Consider the following 20,316-nt stretch of genomic DNA (forward strand, 5'->3'; position numbering starts at 1 on the left):
CTGGACGCACACCCGGTTCTGCCACCGAAGCGGTGGAGCAACCGGCAGCGCCCGCTTCGGCCTGCCCCACTGGCCGGCATCCCAGGGTTAACAAACAATTGTGTTTATTGACAAGTTCATGCATCAGTACAAACGGGCACGTTAAAAACAGCCCCCCCGCCCCATGCAGCCGAGGATGAGGCGGGAAGCGCCGCGACCTGCACAAAGTAGAAAAGTTATAAATAAGGGGCTTTCAAAACAGGGCGGGGGCAAATCTGGAGTGGGGCGGCGGTCGCCGGTGGCCTCAGACATGCAGAAGGGGACGGGGCGCCGGCCGGGCCACGAGGCCCCCACCCACATAGGCCAGAGGGCAGGAAAAGGGCGGCCACATTCTCACAAACTTCTGGCGAAGGGTAGCTCCCTCCTCGTGAAGGACCTGGCCCAGAGGTCGAACCTGAGTCCCACCTGCGGTGGGCGCGGCTGGTGTGGGAAGTCGGGGCACAGCAGGCACGGGCCCGCCCCCGCCGCCGCGGGAGTTCCAGGGCCATGCGGGTGGCGATGCTAGAGGAGTGGGGAAGGGCCAGGTTTGGAGCAGCTCAAGCGCACTCAGGCTGATGCCTTCTGTAACTGGGAACCTTCTGTAACACCCCCTTTATTTTTTTTTTTTTTGAGATGGCGTGTAGCTTTGTCACCTAGGTTGGAGTGCAATGGCGCGATCTCGGCTCACTGCAACCTCCACCTCCACCTCCAGGGTTCAAGCGATTCTCCTGCCTAAACCTCCCAAGTAGCTGGGGTTACAGGCGCCCACCACCACGCCCAGCTAATTTTTTTATTTTTAGTAGAGACAGGGTTTCACCATGTTGGCCAGGCTGATCTGGATCACCTGACCTCGTGATCCACCCGCCTCGGCCTCCCAAAGTGCTGGGATTACAGGCTTGAGCCACCACACCTGGCCCGGAACCCATTTCTTTATAAGCCTCTGCCTATGGCGCGGCAGGGCGGGTGAAGGGGCTCTCGTGGCCTGAAGCTGTGGTAAAGCTGCTCTGACTTACCTGCAGCAGAGGGGAGCAGTAGGGCCCAGAAAAACCTTTCCTCAACTCTTCAACTGCCTCACGACATGGTCCCACTCTACCTCCTAGGGTCCCCTATCTCCTTTCCCTCACCCCTAATTACTGCCCTTTTACATTCTAACCTATCCCCTCACCTCTGCCACTTACATGTCCCATCTACCACTTTTCTAGTGTCTCCTTTGGTCCCAGCACCTCCCTCCTCTCAAACTCCAGTATCCAGCACACCCGTGGGTGCCCAGCACTGCCTTTGAGGAGGCTCCTTCTACCTAAACCAGGTGTCCTATGGGCCATCTTGTATCAGCTAGGCTGTGGACACCAAGAATCCAGAATCTGGGTTCACTTAGTGTGCTGCACCCCTTTTCTGCTCCCTGATAGGTGTTCCACATAAGCCAGGGTGGTGAAGCTGAGGCAGGATGTGAGGAGACCAGGCACACAGCAGCCAGCCGGATACTCTAGCAACCAACACTCAACGGCGTGCTGTGCAGGTAGGTGTGTGTGTGTACATGTGTGCACGTGCATGTATGTGATCTCATCTGTGGCCGAGGTCCTCAGGAGGTAGGCCAGCGCCCTGTAAACGAGGGATGTTCCAACACAGGCTTCTGACTAAGCATCATTCAGGATGCAGGGAGAAGGTGGCCTCTGGGCTCCAGCAGCCGGCTGGGGTCCAGGGTGGAGGACAGGGAAGAACAAGGGGCTGAGGAAAGGAGGCCAGAGCTTCATGTTTGCCCAGGTGAGGGCTTACTGTCCTGCAGCAACGTCCCACAGCTGGCTCAAGTTCTGGCCAGGAGAGTAAGGGGTCACAGGGAAATACAACGCTGGGCCCCTCTTGGAGGGAGAATGGGAGTGGAATGTGCGGGCTCAGGTCCAAATACCAACTCAAGTCTCCTGATGGCTGGGGACACCCTGGAGGGCCAGATGGCTCTGCCTTTCTGAGCTGCCAGGTATTGGGGAAAACCACCCTGCTCTGGCAGCCAGGGGAGTGCAGCTGGTGTGAGAGGGGAAGTGGAGGTAGAGGTGAAGGCCCACAGTTGGCTGACGGGCACTGAATACCACATCACCTCACCTGGACCCCAGAGTACCCTGTGTATGCTCCACCACAGGGAGCTAATCCCTGCAGTAATTTCAAATGGCTTCTAAGAGAGGGCCAGCCCTTCCCAGATTCCTAGATGGGGCAGGCTGCCCTCCTACCTCTCACAGCACCAAGATGACAAAGACCCAAGACCTGTCCCTGCCACCGGAGCGGCTGTGGAGGCAGGAGTTCCAAGGAAGTGAGGCAACAGTCAGGGAAATAAATTAATAAATACACGCCCCCCATGAGGAGCGGCTGGGAAGGCTGCTTTGCCTCGGAACACTGCTCCCCGTTTTCCACTCCAAGCAGCCCCGCAGGTTTTGGTGAGTGGCAGAGGGGCTGCAGTTTGGAATCGCTGGGGCATTCATTCACTTGGGACAGGCTTCCAGAACTCAGAGTTTGCGTTCCATACGCCGTTCCACGGCTCGAAGCAACAGTTCTGAGTATTGCTCCAGCAGGGCCTGTGTCTGCTCGGCTCCCACAGCCCCAGGGCTGCTGCCTGGGCTGGACAGCACTGCCCCAGCCACAGCTTCCAGCTCCTGTCGCACTGAAGAGAAGGTGTCTCTGAGGAGCTGGGCAATCCGACTTTGCTCTGCTGAGGGCATCTTGCAGCCAGCCACCTGAAACAGCACCCCCAGAAGTGAGGTGGAGGAGCCTGTCAACAGACATATAAAAGGGAGGGGCCCCACCTGGGTCCAGCCTGCCTCAGAAGGGACTAGCTGGGAACTCTACCTGCCGAGATCAGCATGTATGGCCAGGGAACATGGGATGCAGGCAGACTCTGGAGGTGACGCCCAAGGAGGAACCCATTGGATTGCAGAACCGTCTACATCTTATAAGCAACTCCTTATGACAACTCTGGCAGAATCTGCTTTCTCTTTCAAAGTTTGGGCCTTCTTGGACTGTCCCCTATGTCTAAGGGGGCCAAATAATTCATGGATATGAAAAAGGATGCCATTAATAATTACACTGGGATAACGACATAAACTGGGATTGTCCTGAGCCAACTAGGAGGTGTGGTCTCTTCAGGCCTCACCTCGTGAGGGAAGTCTCCAGCTCTTAACCAGAAATGACCGCAGGTGCCCGGTACAAGAGGCTAGCCTGGCCTCTAACCCCCTCACCTATGCTGCCCAAGATGTTCTTGAGTGTGCCATCCTGTCAGCACAAGAGCCTTAGCATACTGTTCTGGACATGGTTATCTGAAACACCCAGCACTACTGACGTGCTCGCCCTCCTGCCGGGGGGCACCTAACACCCACCGAGTGGTAGAGCCGCACGGCCTGGCGCACGCTGCCGTGGAGCTCTGCCACCAGCTGCTCACACTGCTCCAGGCTCACCGCTGGCTCTGAAAGAGACGGATACAGCTCAGTGAGGCCCAACATGTAGCCCTTTCAGGCCTCCGCACCCAAGACACTCAGAGCGGGAGAGACCTAGCCCTCAGCATTGCACCCCCCACTTGCCCTCAGTCCCTTCCTCTTGGCTTCTCTTCCAACGGCCTCCCCAACACCACACAAACAAGGTCCAGAGGAGACGGCCAGCCCCAAGTTCAGAAGCCACTGAATGGGCAAGTGAGTCACAAGGAAGTCATGAAGGTTAGCAGGAGGGTCTCACCATCAGGGGTGTGACTTACGGACCTGCGACAGGAGCAGACAGGACAAGAAACACCAGAAGCTGTACCCACAGAAATGGGATGGAGCCAGACAGCGGCCAACAGAGAGGGGAGAGTAAGGATGGGGCAGGAGATGAGAGCTGGGGAGCTGTGCACACCTGAGTCCTGGCTCAGGGCTGCCCCTGGCTTGGTGCATTCCATGGGGTTGGGAGTCTTCTCAGGGGGTGGGGGCTGCAAGTTTTCAGGGCCTTGGAAGAGGCTGCTGACTGGCAGTTGCTGGGCACAGGGGCTGCTGGGCCCAGGATGAGCCTGGCACTCTGTCCTAGGCTTGGGAGTGGGGCCCTCCCCCAAACAGGCCCATCTCTCAGTTGTACTGTGAGCTTTTCCTAGGCCCACCGGGAAGCCAGGCTTTTCTGCCTCGCCAGGGGCCTGGCCTTTGGTGACAGGAGAGAATGCAGCCAGGGTAGGACGGTCAGGCAGTGGTTTGGGGATGTCCAGGACCAGGTGAGCCCGGCTGGGCAGGGCCAGCTTGCTGAGTGGTGAGACTCGGATGGGGGCATGAGCTTGAGGTTCAGCCACCAGGCCCAGGTTCTCCTCAACAGAGATACTGCGGGATATCTTGGCCATGGAACTGGTGGTGGGGTTCTGATAGGAGTGAGGCCGAGACGGACGGCCATCAGCTGGGGGCAGGGAGCCCAGACCATCCTGAGCTTCCATCTCCCGAGAGAGCAGTGCGCCTGGTGAAGGGGCCTGCAGACTGGCCTCATCTCTTTCTGCAAAGGAGACAGAGGTATAAACAGGTCAGGTGTTGAGGAAGGCATCCCAGGTGCCAACACCCAATCCCGAAGAGCTGCTGTTCCCCTCCACATGCCCATTAAGGGACACCTAGTGGCCAGCACAGTGGCACATCAGGGCCACACCAGGCCCTCCCTCCTCCAGCATGTACATGTGTTCCATACACCCTGCACCCTGGCACTGAACCCATCAGGCTCCTTACCCTGTGGCACCAGACTGTGCACAGACTGGGCCTTCTGGAGTCCAGAAAAGGGGCTGGCTGTGGCCACTCTCTTGGGAGCCCAGCTACTGTCAGGGCTGAGATGGCATCGTGGCAACAGCACAGAGGCTGCCTGCTGGGGGCTGGGGTTGCCAGAGGACGGTTCCACCTCCGGGGGGTGCTCCAGGGGGATTGGCACCATTGCCTCTCGGCTGCTCACCAGATGCCTGTGGCACCTGGGCTGGTCTCGACATCAGTGCCAGGCTTGAGGAGGACGGGGATGGTTCCCTACAGGGAGGAAATGTGGGAGAAGGCCCAGAGAAGGCTCAATGCTCCTCCCTGCCAAAATGGCGAGAAACTCATAGCACCAGGGCACTAGGAGAGGACAAGCACAAAGCCAGATAGGGCTGGGGAAAGGCCAGTTAGCCCAAAACCGGGAGTGCAAAACACCCCGCACATGGAGAGACAGAACACTGGAGAGGAGAGGGCAGCAGCCCTGGGAGGCCAGGAGAGCCGGAGCTGCTGCTGGGGGTAGGGGGCCTCTGTACCTGAGTGGGCGGGTCTGTACTTGCAACGGGAATCCTGAAGAGATACTCCGAGACTCTGACCTCTCTGGCACCTGCACTGGGGCCCCTACCAAGGTCAGAGAAATGATGAATTGGGGCAAAAACCAAGCCCTTGCCCCAGATTTTGCCTCCTTGAGACCCCCAGCCACAGCCTATACCCTGGGACCCTCCTCTCAGGTAGGCAAGGAGGGGAGAAGGGCAAATTGCAGGCACTAAATGCTGGCCCTCTGACCACACCTGGAGCAGCTCCACTGGCCAGAGTCTCAAAGTGCTGTTTTAGAAACTGCTCCTGGTCTGGAGTCTGGGGGCTGCCCTCCTGTAGCCCATAGGGGCCCACGTCTCCCTCCTCTTCTTCCTCTTCTTCATCGCCCTCAGCTGGCTCTTCAAGGTCTGAGGAGATGCCATCCACACTGAGGGGCTCCGTGCTCTCAGAGTCTGGGTGTGGGGAGGGGAGAGAGGCATCGCACTGCACCCATCTGTTGCCAGAGCCTCCCCACCCACCTCCAGGCCCCACCCCCCATGGCCCCTCCCTCCAGGCTACAGCCTCACCTTCAGTGGGGTGCTCGGGGCTGGAAAGGCAGCTGCTGCTGTAAGCCACAGAGCAGGCACTGTCAGGGCTGTGCTTTTCTGAGCTCCTGCTGCCTGGGTACACTCTTCCCAGAGTTCCCCGGGCTGGAGCCTGCACCTGGAACTCACTGCCAGGATTCCAGCAGGGAGAAGAAAAGGCAGTGAGCAGGGGTAGGCAGCAGCCCCGCTGGACTCCTGCCTGTGTGTGATCAGGGTGAGGGATGAGGCAGTGGTGAGCTGGAAGGAAAGCCTGAGTATCCTGGGGGCCAACCCTCCCTCGACTAAAGAACACTCATAGGGAGGGGAAGACGGGGGCACGAGGTCTGGCTAGGGCAGGATCCTTGCCTGGTATCCATGGTGGGGCTGTCACTCGGCTCCGGGTAGACAATACCGTCTTCAATGGGTGCAGGTTCCAGATCTTGGGCAAAGACCCCTTCCTCTTGTGACAATAATCAGATAATATGGGGATAGGAACAAGGTTGGGAAGCCTGAGGCCGAGGGGGCTTTTCATTCTGGGAACACACAAAGGGATGTTAACAGAGCAGAGGTGACAGATGAGGCAGTGGTAGCTGGGGGGTAAGCCCTGAGTATCCTGGGGGCCAACCCTCCCCTTGGAGAAGAGGTGGAGGTGAGTAAGGATGCGGTGTGCACTCATTCAAGGGGAAGCTGAAAGACAGACATCGAGAAGCCAGGCTGGGCTCCAGTTGCTGATGTGAGCTTCTGGATGAACTATATTAGCACTCTGAGCTGCCAACCTCCAGCTACCACTTAATACCAAGAGTCCTCCAAGAAACCCAGCCCAGGGCAAAGGCCACTTTTGCCTCTCTACCCCAACCCCTCCCCTGTCTATCCTGATGACCAAACCATACAGCCCAGCCACCCCCATCCTGGCTTTGCAGTTCAGGTTACCCATGTGCCACAGGGGCAGAGCAAGCATAGCTGGACCAGTGCTCAGGTCCCAGCTGGTGGCAAAGGCTGCCTAAGGCCCCTTGGAACTCTCTAGAGAGCTGGGAGAAAGCAGGCTCACCTGGCTAGTGAGTGAAGTCTCAAGGGCCTGCTGCCCATGCTTCCTGGGACCAGATGGGATGATGGCCAGCGAGTCCTGGCTAGGGTCCTGCAGGCTTGGGGCCAGTGTTTCCAGCTGCCGCAGATCCAGCATGGATCTAACGCTCAGTTCCACACCTGGCTGAACCCAGCGCCCTCTTCTTCTGGGTCCTGGGTTGGCTGCAGGAGCTGGGTCCAGGAACCCCACGGACTCCTGTGCCTGGTGGGAGGTAGGGGGTGGGGGAGGAGTAACAACAACCACACAGTAAGATCAACAAATATCCACATATCCCTTACTATGTGCCTGGCACACTACACATACTAGCTCACTTCATCCTCACAGCAACCTTTTGAAATGGGCACTAGTATAATCCTTGTTTTACAGATGAGGAGACTGAAGCACAGGGGGCTTAAGTGACCAGTCTGCGTCCCACAGACGGTAAGTGGCCTGCAGGTCAGTCTGGCTCCAGAGTTCATGCTCTTAGCTGCATTCTGCATCCTCTGGCACAGGAACCCCTAGTCTCAGCTTTCACCTGGTATCATGGATGCCTCAGAGCTGGGGGTCTCTCAAAGTCTCCTACTCTGAGGACAGCCCCAGCAGCAACCACTTACTACCAAGAGTCCCCCAAGAAACCCAGCCCAGGGCAAAGGCCACTTCTGCCTGTCTACCCCAACCACTCCTTTTGCCTCTCTACCCCAATCACTCCAATAGCTGGGGGCCCCAAAGTCCCTTCACAGCACCAAGGACAAACCTATAGCCCAGGCCTGAGACCCCTGGCCCGGTCAGGGTGCTCCAGAAACACCACAGCATCATCACTCTGTGAAACTGTTGCTGACAACGGAAGGTACTGGTGCTTGGGAACTTGCTCTGAACACCTTGATCCCCCTTTGGCCACCCCAGGGCAGTCGCTGAGTTATGGGTCCCCTCATGGCCTTTTCCCTCTAACTATTCTGGAAGTTCTCCGCTTACCTCCTAACTGGGGTCTTTAGAACTGTTTGTCCAGATCTCCGCTCTTTGGATCCTTGATTTCCTGCATTTTAGTTCTAACTATCTGGCTTAGGGGTCCTTTGTCCTCTCCACCTTGAGCTCTTCTCTGATGATATTTACTTCCAGGCACCAGGCAGCTGAACAAGTGCCCCACCTCCCCAGTGCTGACTGACCCTGTGCTCCATCCACCCCATCTGGTCCACAGGAAGGAAATACCTGGGCTTTCTTCACCCCGCACCCAGGACCGGCCCAGCTGCTTCAACTTCCCTGACAAGGCCTTCCTTGGACACAGGAGTGCAGCATGTGGGCAGACCCCATGCCCCAGTACCCTACCAGGCCCAGGGAGCCCTGTTCTCACAGCTCCCTTTGCCTCCTCTAACCTTGGAAGGACATTTTAACAATGGCGACTCACCCGACTCATCTCCCAGTGGGACAGGCTTCGGGGCAAGGCTGGGCTGGGGACCGAGGCTAGACAGAAACAGGCAGTCAGAGGAAGTGTCTCCTGCCCCCCCCTCCCCACCCAACCCTGGAGCCCTGGCCCCATCAGCCCATACCCTGTGTGGCCACAATGATGCCTCAGTTTCCTCAGCTCACACTGCTCTCACCCCACAGTCTCAGAAAAACCATATCTAGCCATTATACCAACTAGGGCCTGTCTGCCCCCACACCCAACTGCCACAGACCCAGTGCCTTCTTGGTACTCTTGGCAAGAACGGGCAGTGCTGGAAGTTCTTCTTCAGTCCCCTCATCTTCTCCCTCCTTGTCACTGTCTGATGAGAGAGCTGGTCCAGGAGACAGCATCGATGGGGCCTGGTGCCTGAGTCCGAGACAAGGAAGGGCATGGGGAGAGGAGACTCAATAGGGGGAGAGGAGGCTCAATGGGGGAAGAAGGAAGAGGAGACTCAATGAGGGGAAGATGAGACTCAATGGGGGGAGAGGAGACTCAACAGGGGGAAGAGGCTGACATCATGGATCCTTGTGTGAGAGGTAAGGTCTTGGGAGACAGAGTTGCTGAATGGCAGGCCCAAAGCATGGAGGAAGTGCAGTGAGGTCCCAGCAAGCCATCTGCACACCCACCCATCACTTGCCCACATTCTGTTCTCACCGGTTGGGTCCAGAAGCCCTTTGGGGAGAGGATGGTCCTTGCTGCTTGCCGCCCCGCCGACGCTGGTGCAACTCGGCCAGACGCTGCCTCATGCTGATGGTCATCTCAGAGCTCAGGCGCCACACAAATATGCAGCTGGGGTAAAGCCACACAGTTGGCTGAAGGAGGGGCAGGTAGAATGGCTAGCGCCATTCGTTCCCCTTATCCGTGGATGGCAAGGAGACCAGAGTCACCCTCCACTTCAGGTCAAGCACAGCCAAGAGCTATCCCTGTTAACCCCACTTCCCAGAGACATCACTGAAATGGAGAGAGGGGAGGGCAGGGTGCTGTGGCAGAGTAAGAATCTGCCTCTCAGGGAAGCTGGCTTCTGCTCACCTGTCCCCAGACACAGAGATGAGATGTTTACAGTCATTACTAAATTTCATGCCAGTGACAATCTCTGTGAAGAACAAAGAATACGGTCTATAAGCCACCTTAAATTCCCAACCAAGTCCTCTCCATCCCAACAGTGGACACGGGGGTTGGCTGCAGGGTAGGGATAGGTAGCTCTGCGGGTCCCAAGAAACTAATAGAAGAGTGAAGTTCCAGGGGTGGAACTCACTCAGGTTTACGCAGGTATCAGCTTCTACTCGGGCATTCAGGCTACACTCACCTGAGTGGCCAAACATGGTGGGCACGCACTCACCTGAGGAGAAGTCATAAATGGAGAGATTCTTGTCAGAACAGCTGGTGGCAATGTAGATCCCTGAGGGGTCTGTCTGCACCTGAGGAGTAGCAGGGTGTGCAGCTGGAGGACATGGGAAGTACCAGTCCCTCCCACCCAGCACCACTCTGTCCCCGAGCCCCTGTCCAGTACCCCCTCTGGGTCCTTACCTTAATGAGTGTGCCGTCCTCGCCCTGTGATCCTTTAAACAGCTTCTTCCGCTTTCCACTGCTGATGTTAAATATCCTGTAAGAAACATAGTGTCTTTCTCATGAGGAGGTGGTGAAGGTGGAACACGCCTGGGGGATGGAAATGCCAGCTTTCACTCCCAGTCTACGCTCTCTGGGAGCTACCCCCAGCAGCAAACAGGCTACCACCTCTCGGGTGAAGCAAAGTACTGTAGGCTCAAGGGGGTACAAAGTCCTGTACAGAACGACAGATGTGGGAACTTAGCTGCACAGAGCTGACCCCGTAGGGCGATGAAGGAATGTGGGCAGAGTCTGAGGAGGGGACGCCCACCGAATATTTCGGTCCTGGCAGCTGATAGCCATGTACTTCCAGCTGGGCTCCACATCCATGTCATAGAGGGTCGTCTTCTGCACCACGTGGTGTGTCCGTGTGAACTGCACTCCATCTCCAGACTGCAGGGGTGGAGCATGTGGGCAGGCCCACACCCAAATGCCTCGCCAGGCCCCAGGAGCCCTACTTGCGCCTCCCTTCACCTCTTGTAACCTTAGGCAGGGAATGGCAGACCCCGCCCTGCCCCGCCCCTCTCAGGAAAGCCCAGTGCCCTCACCTTCTGCACAGTGCGGAAGTAGATGCTCTTGTCTGCTCCACAGCTGATCATGCGGACTTGCCCATCACTGGCTGTGAAGGAGGGAAGCCCAGCTGTTCCCACTGTTCTCACCACACGGGAGCAGCCTGCCTCCCACCTTCCCTCCATGAGATCCCCCATCAAGCTACTCTACATGCCAGAGAAAACCAACTAAATTAAACCTGGAAACCCAGGTTTTCCTGTCTCCTTATCCTCAGTCCAACCTGGTTGGCTCAAGTCCCAGCACTGAGAGTCTCTGTTCCACCTATCTTCCCAACCAGCTCCAGGCCTCCCAGCTGCTGTCCAACACTCCCCGATGACTGACAGACCCTTCTCATGGAGGTGGGAGGCAGATGGCAGCAGGGGTGAGAGTGGCAGGATGTGTCTCATTCACCCTGCCCGCACCTGCAAACTTGACAGCAGTGATGGAGGATGAGTGTTCGTCCAGCGTCTGCTGTAGGCTGTACTCCCGCCCGGCATCCAGCACGTGGATCAGCCAGTCCCGGCTCGCCGATGCTAGCAGTTTCAGACCTGGGGATGAAAGAACTCCATCAGCCCATGAGTGCCCTGAACAGTCCTTATCTGGGCCTGGCAAAGAGCCCCGAGGGAACTGAGCCCCATATCCCCAAGCCATGTGAACCACGGAGCAAGGACAGAGCTGTCTTCCTCTAAACCAGCAAAGACACCAATGATCCAAAGATTACCGACCCCACGTCCAAGAGCCGGGACAGATATAAGTGGCGCCGGCAGGACTGGAGGAGCCCTGTGCCATTCCGGGCATTCTCCTGACCTGTGTCTGGCTTAGAATACTCCAGGCACAGAATCTCAGAGTCATGGGCCTCCACCTTCAGCATCTCACTCAGGGACTGAAGTTCGTGCACCCTGCAAAGATGAGGAGAGGTAGGAAGAGGCCATGGCCAGGCCGCAGGAAGGACTCACGCCCCCTCCTCTGCTACATTTTCTCCTCCTTTTTCCTTTTTTTGAACTTTTAGGCTTAGAGAAAAGTTGCTGAAAGAACAGAGAGCATCTATATTTCCCTTACCCAGCTTTCCCTAATGTGAACATCTTACATAACGATAGTGCAATTATCAAAACTAGGAAATTTATGTTGGCACAATACTATTAATTAGAGACCTTACTCAAATTTCACCAGTTTTCCTACTATGTCCTTTTTCTTGACTCTAGATCCTATCCAGAATCCAAATTGCATTTAGTTACTTCTCCTTAGACTTCTGTGGTCTGTAACAGTTCTCTAGTCTTTCCTTACTTTTCATGATCTTGATGCTTTTGAAGAGTATTGATCAGTTACTCTGTGGTATGTACCTCAATGTGAGTTTGTCGGATGTTTTCTCACGCCTATATTGAGTTTATGCATTCTTGGTAAGAATAGCACAGAAACAATGTCACATCCTTCTTAGTACATCCTATTATGGGCTTAATGATGTTGATATGAGGATGTTAACCTTGATCACTTGGTGAAGATGATTTCTGCTAGGTTTACTCATTGTGAAGTTATTATCTTTGCCTTGTAAATAAGTATCTTGTTGCCCAATCTTTTCGAGCCAAACCCTCCCTAAAGTTCTAAATACCCAACTCTGCACCACGAGAGGCAGTCAGTACCCACCCAGGGCCTGGCATTACCTAAGTGTGCCCATACAGTCCCCTGATGCTAGATGCTGTCCATTGGGGCTGACACACACCGAGCGGATGCCCACGCGGGGATCCAACAGGGATGCATCAGCTTTGTCTCCTCCAGGCAGCTCTGTGTCCAGCAGGGCCTGGGTGTTCCCATCCACATAGATGATTTTAATGAGGTCCTAGTGGAACAGGTTAGAAAAGGTGGATGAGGCAGGCCTGACCAGTACAGCTGCAAGGGGCAAGAAAGCTGAGCAAAAGAAACCCTTGGACCACAGAGCACAGCCAAATGAAGGCTGGAAGGCCAAGGCCTAGGGACCCAGTTCCCAGTAACAAGGTGCAATAGCTGTGGGGATGGGGGCACTGAGGGTGAAGCGGGGCCCCACAGCCTCAGGGCTCACACTGCTGAGGATGTTTCGGTGGAGGGTGGAGCCATGCACCCCGGAGCTCTCTGTGTTCCACAGGCGGATGGTGTTGTCTGAGGAGCAGGTAATAAAGGAACTGGGGGGCAGGCAGGCCTGGTTACTGTCCTTCACCTCGGGGTAGACCTGAAGGGGCCGAGGGAACACAATCAGACCTCCATTCGGGAGCAGTCCTCTGCCTACCCAAGGAGATGGAAGGGAATGGGACGAAAGAGGGAATGGTGGCCAGGACTTAGCCCAGTGCCTGTCACAGGCCATACATAACTGGTATATACCCTTCAACATGACCAAGGGGAAGCACCCACTATATATCAGGCACTCTTCTATGTCTCCCACTTACATTATTTCATTTTATTCTTAGAACAATTAGGTGAATCAAGTACACCATTTTACAGGTGAGGAAACTGAGGCTTGGTCAAATTCAATAACTTGTCCAAGATGACTGAGGCAAAACTAAGGATGGGGCACACTGGGGAAGCCTGTAACATTCAAACTCAGTCCCCAGGATCTATCCCAGGGAAGTCACTGGAGAAACAGGGAGGCAGCAGGAATCTAAGATTATACTTGGGGATCCCTACTTTCTGTCCTCAAAATGGTATCCCAGCCAACCTGGCCAGTCTCCAGCCAGCCAGCCAGCCCACATACCTCCACACTCCAGACGCAGGAAGAATGATACAGAGCCGAGTACACCTTGCCCACTTTCTTGGGGTCCCTCACATCCCAAACATAAATGCTATGATCGTTGTACACACAAGACAGCCACTCATTAGTAGGATCAAAGGTCAAGGCAATGGTGTCTGGATACCTGCCATTCGCCACTCCAGAGAAGAGGCGACTGTAGGGAGAGGACAGGGCACACTGGTCAGACTGAAGGGAATGAAAAGAGATGCCAATCCACAATGGAAGGAGCAGTGTGTGAGGAACCCTCCCTGGACCTGCAGGTTTGGAAGTAGTTGCTTGAGAAAAGAAAGGAGCCCCTACTAGCCATCAGCAGGAACCTGACCCAGCACTAGCTGCTGGGCCATGGTGTTCGGATGAACACAGCTTCACAGAACACCAACGTTAGACAAGGTACTTCTATGGCTGTGATGGGGCAAAACAAAAACAAGACTACTCTGTGCACAGATAAAAACAAGATCACCATACAAACCACAACGAACCATGACAATGATCAAACACCGCCTTTCCCATCTACATGACTGCTGGCGGCTTCTTGACCAAACACAGCTTTAGCCCCCTACCTTTCCTTCACCTCTTAGATAAATTAACAAGATGTTCCACTGTAGAATCGCCCCTAGTTCCTGACAGCATCCAACCAGAATACTTCAATCCCTCGAACGATTCCTAAAATCACCCAACGCAAACCCAAATCCCATATGTCCCTCCTAACACCCACTTACTGAGACTCTCCACAGTTCTCCATGGGGTGGGGTCTCCTTGGTTGCAACAAGTACCGATAAACCCAAATTCTTCTGTCTAAAGAGGTGTTCCCAATAATCTTTGGGGCATCAATACACTCTTCACCTGCTCCCTGAGGCACTGACAAGAAAGACTGGGCAGGGGTAAGGCTACAAATGGAGGAAGGGGGGCCCACGTAGCTCACCTGGCCTCGGTGATGCTAGCAATGTCTGTCCCCAGAGCATGGGGTCGGGGCAAGGTGCTAAGGAAGTGCAGGTTAGAGGGGTTGAAAAGGCGCACGGTGCCATCAGCACAGCCACAGAAGATGTAGTCTTGGCTCACAGAGATGCAGTGGGCCACTGTGGTCTGTGGGCAGAGTGGCTCAGCTCAGCAAGGCCACCTGCCCACTCAGTCTTCTCTCCTCTCCACCCATCAACAGCCACCTGCCAAGAGGAGGGACCGGCCAAGGCAGGGGCAAGGGAAAAGCCGCCCAGCTGCCCTGTTCTGAGCCCCTCAGCCCTGTCCAGCCAGGGATTAGGAATCGAGGATTCTTCTAGGCACCAGAGGATCCAGTAGGAAAAGCCCAGTGAAGAGAAAGAAACAGCATGAGAAAGAGAGGAAGGTGCAGGCACCACTTACTGTGAAGCTGTCTATGTTCTGAGCGGAAGAGGAAAGCAGGGGAAAGAGACAGAAAGAGCAGAGAGGAGGCAGTTATACAGATCACCAAGGGCTGGAAATGGGCCAAGCTCTAGCTCCCCCAAGCTTCGTTCTCCTGGGAATCTCCCGTATGCACAAGGGACCAGCCCCTAGTCTGAAGCCCTGGGCACTAGTTCTCCCCTGAGCTGAGACATGAGCAGACCCTACCCCTGGGGACGGAGGTACTTACCCTCAGCTCCACCCACTTGTCCAAAAGCCTTCCATCACTGAACTCGCACAGCAGCCCTGAGGACGTGACGCAGAAGGTACTGTCCGCCTTCTTTCCTCTGCCACGGGCCACATCAGTGAATAGGTTGTCCCGTAGCTCTCCCAGCAGCCCTGAGCGGCCCAGCAAGGGCACAGTGGCATTCACCTGTGGAGGCACACCACTGTTACACCCCCATCCACCCCAGAGCCTGCCCCTGGAAACTAGGCCCTAGGGGAGTACAGGGGACGCCTCCAGCACCTCCTTGCTCTTTGGGCCTACTCCTCAGCCCAGACAGCATCTGGCTCATCCAAAACTTCTGCATGACTGCTGGGAATGCAGAGAGAGGCCCAAGTGGGGCAGAGTCTCCTGGGGTGGGCTGGGCAGGCCCTGCCAGGGGCCTTGGTGGCTACTCCCAGCTTCAGCAGCTCACCTTTGAGGTCTTGCTGTCATCGAGATACCAGAATTTGATGTGCCGGTTGCCTGCAGTGACAAAGTAGCTGCAATCCTCAGAGAAGGACACTGCTGTCACCCGACTGGACACCTTGCTGGAGGCCGCCACAGTGTTTTTCTGGAGGGGATGCCAAAGGAAGAATCAAGGCTCTGTCTCTTGGAGCTAAGAAGACAGTGACTCAGACAATGGAGGAGAATTAGAATTTGTACTTGAAAAAGTGTTTCTTTCCAGAATTTACTGGCCAGAAAAAGAGGGGTGGGGAAATAATCCCTTTCTAGAGGAGCTGAAAAGATTCGTTTCCTGCAGAAGTCCTTGAAGGCATAAAGCTAGCCCCTTCAACCAACATGCTTGGCCACACAGTTGCTCTTTTCTGCTTCAAATAACTTTCTAGAATGAGAATGGTTCAGTGGGGTGGAATGGAGCGGTGCAGGTCAGCAGTCTCTTGCCTCCCCAGCTGACACTTGACCCCTGTGAGGCTGCCAGGCCACCCCACCCAGCCACTCACCTTCCAGGCCCACACGTTGACGATCATGTCATGCTGGTAGCCCACAGAGACAATGTACTTGGCGCTAGGAGAGAAGGCCACACAAGCCACACCGTACCTGTGCTCCTGCAGCTTGGCCACCTGGCTGTGCTCTGCCACATCCCAAACCTGCACGGCAGGCATGTGCCCACTCTGCAGGAAGGCAAGAACTGGAAGTGAGTTCTTGACTTCTCCACAGGCATACAGCCCCACTTCGTCTTCCAGAGCGGGGCCCTCGCCTCCTCAGCTACTAGATACCGTCACTTCCCCAGCCAAAAGTCAGGGCAGGGTACAGAGGAACTATGATAAAGATCTGAGGGCAACAGTGATTACCAGGAAGAAAGTGGCCCCGGATTTTAGTCAGCATCTCTGGGTGGCCGTCTGTACTTCAGGTTGTTCAAAGCTCCCTGAATGGTTCTGATGGGCAGCCGGCATTGAGAGCCACTACCACTCAGGTCTATTTCTGCCCCTAGTAAGACTACGCCGCCGGGACAGAAGCGTTCCTCCTGAGCCCAGCAGGGGGCCCCCGGGGGTAAGGAATAGTTAAGGCAGTGGTTTCCAAAGCACACTTCCTTCACCAGCAGGATCAGCACTCTCTGGGAACTTGTTACAAATGCACATTTCAGACTCCCATCCCAGACCTACAGAATCAGAATCTCTGAGGACCAGCCTAGTGATGTGTGCTTTCACAAGCCCTCCAAGTGATTCTGATGTACACTAAAGCTTGAGAACCACTATTTTAAGGTATAGCAAAAACCAGGATTTGGTGTCTGTTTCAGAAGCCAAAGTGACAGCAGGCCTAGGACCGCAGCTCTCTGCGGAGGCCAGGACACCTGCCCTCTTTACAGTACTGCCAGCCCTCTTCCTCACTCACCTCTCCAGTGACCAAGTACTTGCCATCAGGGGAGAAGGCAAGGGCAGTGATGGTTTTCCTGCAAGAGATGGGGCAGGCTCAGAGGGGCACTGGCAGCCTGGCCTAAGCCTAGCCCCCTCCCAGCCTCTCAAAAGGTGAGACCAGCAGACACCAATGGCACATGTGGCACTTCCCCATCTGGCTTTAGGGCCCAACCAGGCCCCAGCCCCTAGAGCCATAGAGACTCTAGACAGTGCCCTTCTCATAGCTCCCAGAAGGAAGAGGTATCCTGAGGACCCCAGCCCATTTACCTGGAACTGTTGAGGATGTGGTGCTGTTTGTGTTTCCGGGGATTGAACAACACAACCACACACCTGAGGAGATGAGCAGACAACAGGCTCAGCAGCAAACCACAGCTCCCCCAGGAGCCCTCCAGACCACCCAGGACTTCCAGTCACCTGGCAGAGGGAGCTGGGTAGAAAGAGCTCAGAAGGGCACCACTGGTTTTTTCCTTTTCTTTTCTTTTTTTTTTTTTTTGAGACAGGATCTTACTCTGTCATCCCAGCCAGAGTGCAGTGGTGCAAACATGGCTCAGTGCAGCCTCAACTTGCAGGCTCAGGCAATCCTCCCACCTTAGCCTCCCTAGTAGCTGGAACCACAGGCATGTGCCACCATGCAAGCTAATCTTTGTTTTTTTTGTTTTTTTTTTTTCTTGTAGACACAGGATCTTGCCACATTGCCCAGGCTGGTCCCAAACTCTTGAACTCAAGTGATCTGCCTCCCAAAGTGCTGGGATTACAGGCATAAGCCACCGTGCCCAGCCTCCACTGCTTTCTCCTGGCAACCTGTTCTTGCTCCTTTTCCCCACCCAAGAGGAACTATCTCTGTAGCCCCATGAGGGTGAAAGGGTTCCCTGGAAGCCTGTCCTCCCAGCCAGGCCCCTAAATACCAGCTCTATCTCTGGCCATACCCACAAAGGGCAGCAGGGACACAGGCCATCCCGCAGCCCTTGTGCATACCCCAGGAAGGGGTGTAGGAGGGAAGAAGAAATGTGATTTGGGCAAAGCAGGCCTCGGGTGCACAGCCCGTTCACAGGCTTGGGGCCACACGTGTATCAAGCATGTGTGCCTTAAGATGTAAGGCCTCTCACGTGTGCACCCACGTGTGTACTTGGCAAGAGCTGGCCCCCCACACCCTCCATGTGTTGGATAAGGAAGGAAGTGGGAGGCGAGGCAGGGGCCACACAGCAGAGAGGCTCAGTAAGATGGGGTGGGGAATAGAGATAGCCTGAGAAGGCCTGGGAAAGCCTTACAGTGCCACAGAGGTCCCAAGCCCCACCCTGAGAATCTCTGGCCCCAAGAAACCTGAGAAGAGCCCCCCGACTGCCAGAAGCAGAATCAGGGACTCTGCCTGCCTCGCAGAGAAGGTGGGGGCAACCTCTCCCGCCAGGCAGCAAGGCTGCTGGATGGAATCAGGTCCTGCCTTTCCAGAGGCAGCTCCGGAGACGGAAGCTGGGTAGTAGGAATCGGGGGCAAGAAGCCAAAGGCCAATAGCCAGGCAGCTTCTCTTTAGGCTTCCTGGCTGTCAGCAGGCCCTGGCCCGTTGCCCCCTTCTGCCTCAACTCTTCATTAGCACTGGAAATAGCAGACAAGAGCAAGCCTGGAGACTGCGAATAGGAAAGGCAGGGAGGAGAGAAAGAGGAGACAGCTACTTCCCCCAGACCTAATTTTCCCTAGTGCGACCCCACTGCAGCCCCCATATCTGAACGCCACTACTGGCTGGAAACTTGAAGGGAGATAGGTGCAAGTTGCTAGTGAGGGCTAAGCATCTTGGGCTCAATAAACCACTTCGATATGCAAATTTGGGGACACTGGGACCTCCGATGTGACTAGATATGCCCAGAACTGCCAGGCTGACCAACAGCTGTGGAATTCCTGAGTCACATCATTTTCTCCTCTAACCCCTCAACTCTTCCTGTTTTTTTTTTTTTTTCTCCTTCTTTCTCCATTTCCTACTCTTTCCTTGTTCCTGTTTCCTTTCTCTGTTTTTTTGAGACAAGGTCTCACTATGTTGCCCAAGCTGGTCTTGAACTCCTGGGCTCAAGTAATCCTCCTGCCTCATCCTCCCAAGTAGCTGGGATTACAGGCTCATGCCACCCTGGCTCAGCCCTTCCTTCATTTTTTTTTTTTTTTTTTTTTTTTTGAGGCAGGGTCTCGCTCTGTCACCCAGGCTGGACTGCAGTGGCACCATGGCACCATCACAGCTCCCTGCAGCCTCGACCTCCTGGGCTCAAGCAATCCTCCCACCTCAGCCTCCCAAGTAGCTGGGATTACAGGCACATGCCACCATACCCAGTTAATTTTTGTATTTTTTGTAGAGATGGGGTTTTGCCATGTTGCCCAGGCTGGTCTTCAACTCCTTTCTCTTTTTATACCACCTTCTAGTCTCCTGCTTCCCCTTCTAGAATGTCACAGTCAGGAGGGTTTTAAAAAGTATGACAGGCTGGGCACAGTGGCTCATGCCTATAATCCCAGCACTTCGGGAGGCTGAGACAGGCAGATCACCTGAGGTCAGGAGTTCGAGATCAGGCTGGCCAACATGGTAAAACCCCATCTCTACTAAAAATACAAAAATAAACCAGGTGTGGTGGTGGGTACCTGTAATCCCAGCTACTTGGGAGGCTGAGGCAGGAGAATTGCTTGAACCCAGGAGGTGAAGGTTGCAATGAGTTGAGATCATGCCATTGCACTCCAGCCTGGGCGACAAGAACTAGACTCTGTCTCAAAAAAAAAAAAGTATGACAAAAGCAAGATGGCTCTGGAAACTCTGCACCCCATCGCTCTTGAGTAGGCAAATGAAAATTATAACAGAGCCGGGAGCGGTGGCTCACGCCTGTAATCCCAGCACTTTGGGAGGCTGAGGCTGGCAGATCATGAGGTCAGGAGATCGAGACCATCCTGGCCAACATGGTGAAACCCCATCTCTACTAAAAATACAAAAATTAGCCAGGCGTGGTGGCGGGCACCTGTAGTCCCAGCTACTGGGGAGGCTGAGGCAGGAGAATGGCATGAACCCAGGAGGCGGAGCTTGCAGCGAGCCAAAATCACACCATGGCACTCCAGCCTGGGTGACAGAGTGAGACTAGGTCTACAAAAAAAAAAAAAAAAGAAAGAAAGAAAGAAAGAAAATTATAAGAGTTCAAAGTGCACAGATTTAGATTTTTTTTTTCTTTTTTTTTTTGAGATGGAGTCTCACTCTGTCACCCAGGCTGGAGTGCAGTGGCGTGATCTCAGCTCACTGCAACCTCCACCTCCCGGGTTCAAGCAATTCTTCTGTCTCAGCCTCCCCAGTAGCTGGAATTACAGGCAACCATCACCAAGCCTGGCTAATTTTTTTTATATTTTTAGTAGAGATGTGATTTCACTATATTGGTCAGGCTGGTCTCAAACTCCTGACCTCAGGTGATCCACCCGCCTTGGCCTCCCAAAGTGTTGGGATTACAGGCGTGAGCCACTGTGCCCAGCCAGATTTAGATATTTAGGTTTTAATACTTCATGCAGTATATGAAAAGTAATAGCCCCAGGCCTGCCACTATCATGAATTCAGAGCCCAGAAAGTTCTC

General features: G+C 54.8%; 1 protein-coding gene and 1 long non-coding RNA gene across 3 annotated transcripts in view; one reads left to right on the plus strand and one right to left on the minus strand.

The window, feature by feature from the left end:
* The first annotated feature begins 1 nt into the window (after position 1).
* Positions 2–8,586, plus strand: LOC129532070 (uncharacterized). Of its 2 annotated transcripts, XR_010134272.1 has the most exons (4): positions 2–206; positions 1,425–1,534; positions 7,284–7,337; positions 8,013–8,586. It is a non-coding gene; the product is annotated as an uncharacterized lncRNA (long non-coding RNA). The 2 variants fall into 2 exon arrangements; XR_010134271.1 differs by lacking the exon at positions 2–206 and having other exon boundaries at positions 877–1,534.
* LOC101128796 (mitogen-activated protein kinase-binding protein 1) overlaps positions 2,408–20,316 on the minus strand; it is a 25,733-nt gene continuing 7,824 nt past the window's right edge. The window contains 30 exon segments of the mRNA XM_063707680.1: positions 2,408–2,738; positions 3,378–3,463; positions 3,886–4,500; positions 4,725–4,899; positions 4,901–5,009; positions 5,270–5,354; positions 5,525–5,722; positions 5,837–5,982; positions 6,200–6,366; positions 6,882–7,118; positions 8,299–8,354; positions 8,570–8,703; positions 8,992–9,126; positions 9,367–9,430; positions 9,644–9,755; positions 9,865–9,940; positions 10,214–10,335; positions 10,491–10,561; positions 10,914–11,039; positions 11,299–11,390; positions 12,150–12,325; positions 12,545–12,691; positions 13,211–13,400; positions 14,169–14,329; positions 14,603–14,620; positions 14,850–15,032; positions 15,298–15,435; positions 15,824–15,994; positions 16,716–16,773; positions 17,006–17,068. Of these exon segments, the coding sequence (XP_063563750.1) occupies positions 2,511–2,738; positions 3,378–3,463; positions 3,886–4,500; positions 4,725–4,899; positions 4,901–5,009; positions 5,270–5,354; positions 5,525–5,722; positions 5,837–5,982; positions 6,200–6,366; positions 6,882–7,118; positions 8,299–8,354; positions 8,570–8,703; positions 8,992–9,126; positions 9,367–9,430; positions 9,644–9,755; positions 9,865–9,940; positions 10,214–10,335; positions 10,491–10,561; positions 10,914–11,039; positions 11,299–11,390; positions 12,150–12,325; positions 12,545–12,691; positions 13,211–13,400; positions 14,169–14,329; positions 14,603–14,620; positions 14,850–15,032; positions 15,298–15,435; positions 15,824–15,985 (4,209 nt within the window). The 5' untranslated portion in view covers positions 15,986–15,994; positions 16,716–16,773; positions 17,006–17,068 and the 3' untranslated portion in view covers positions 2,408–2,510.

The sequence above is a fragment of the Gorilla gorilla genome, chromosome 1, assembly GCF_029281585.2.
Source record: "Gorilla gorilla gorilla isolate KB3781 chromosome 1, NHGRI_mGorGor1-v2.1_pri, whole genome shotgun sequence".
Lineage (NCBI taxonomy): Eukaryota > Metazoa > Chordata > Mammalia > Primates > Hominidae > Gorilla > Gorilla gorilla.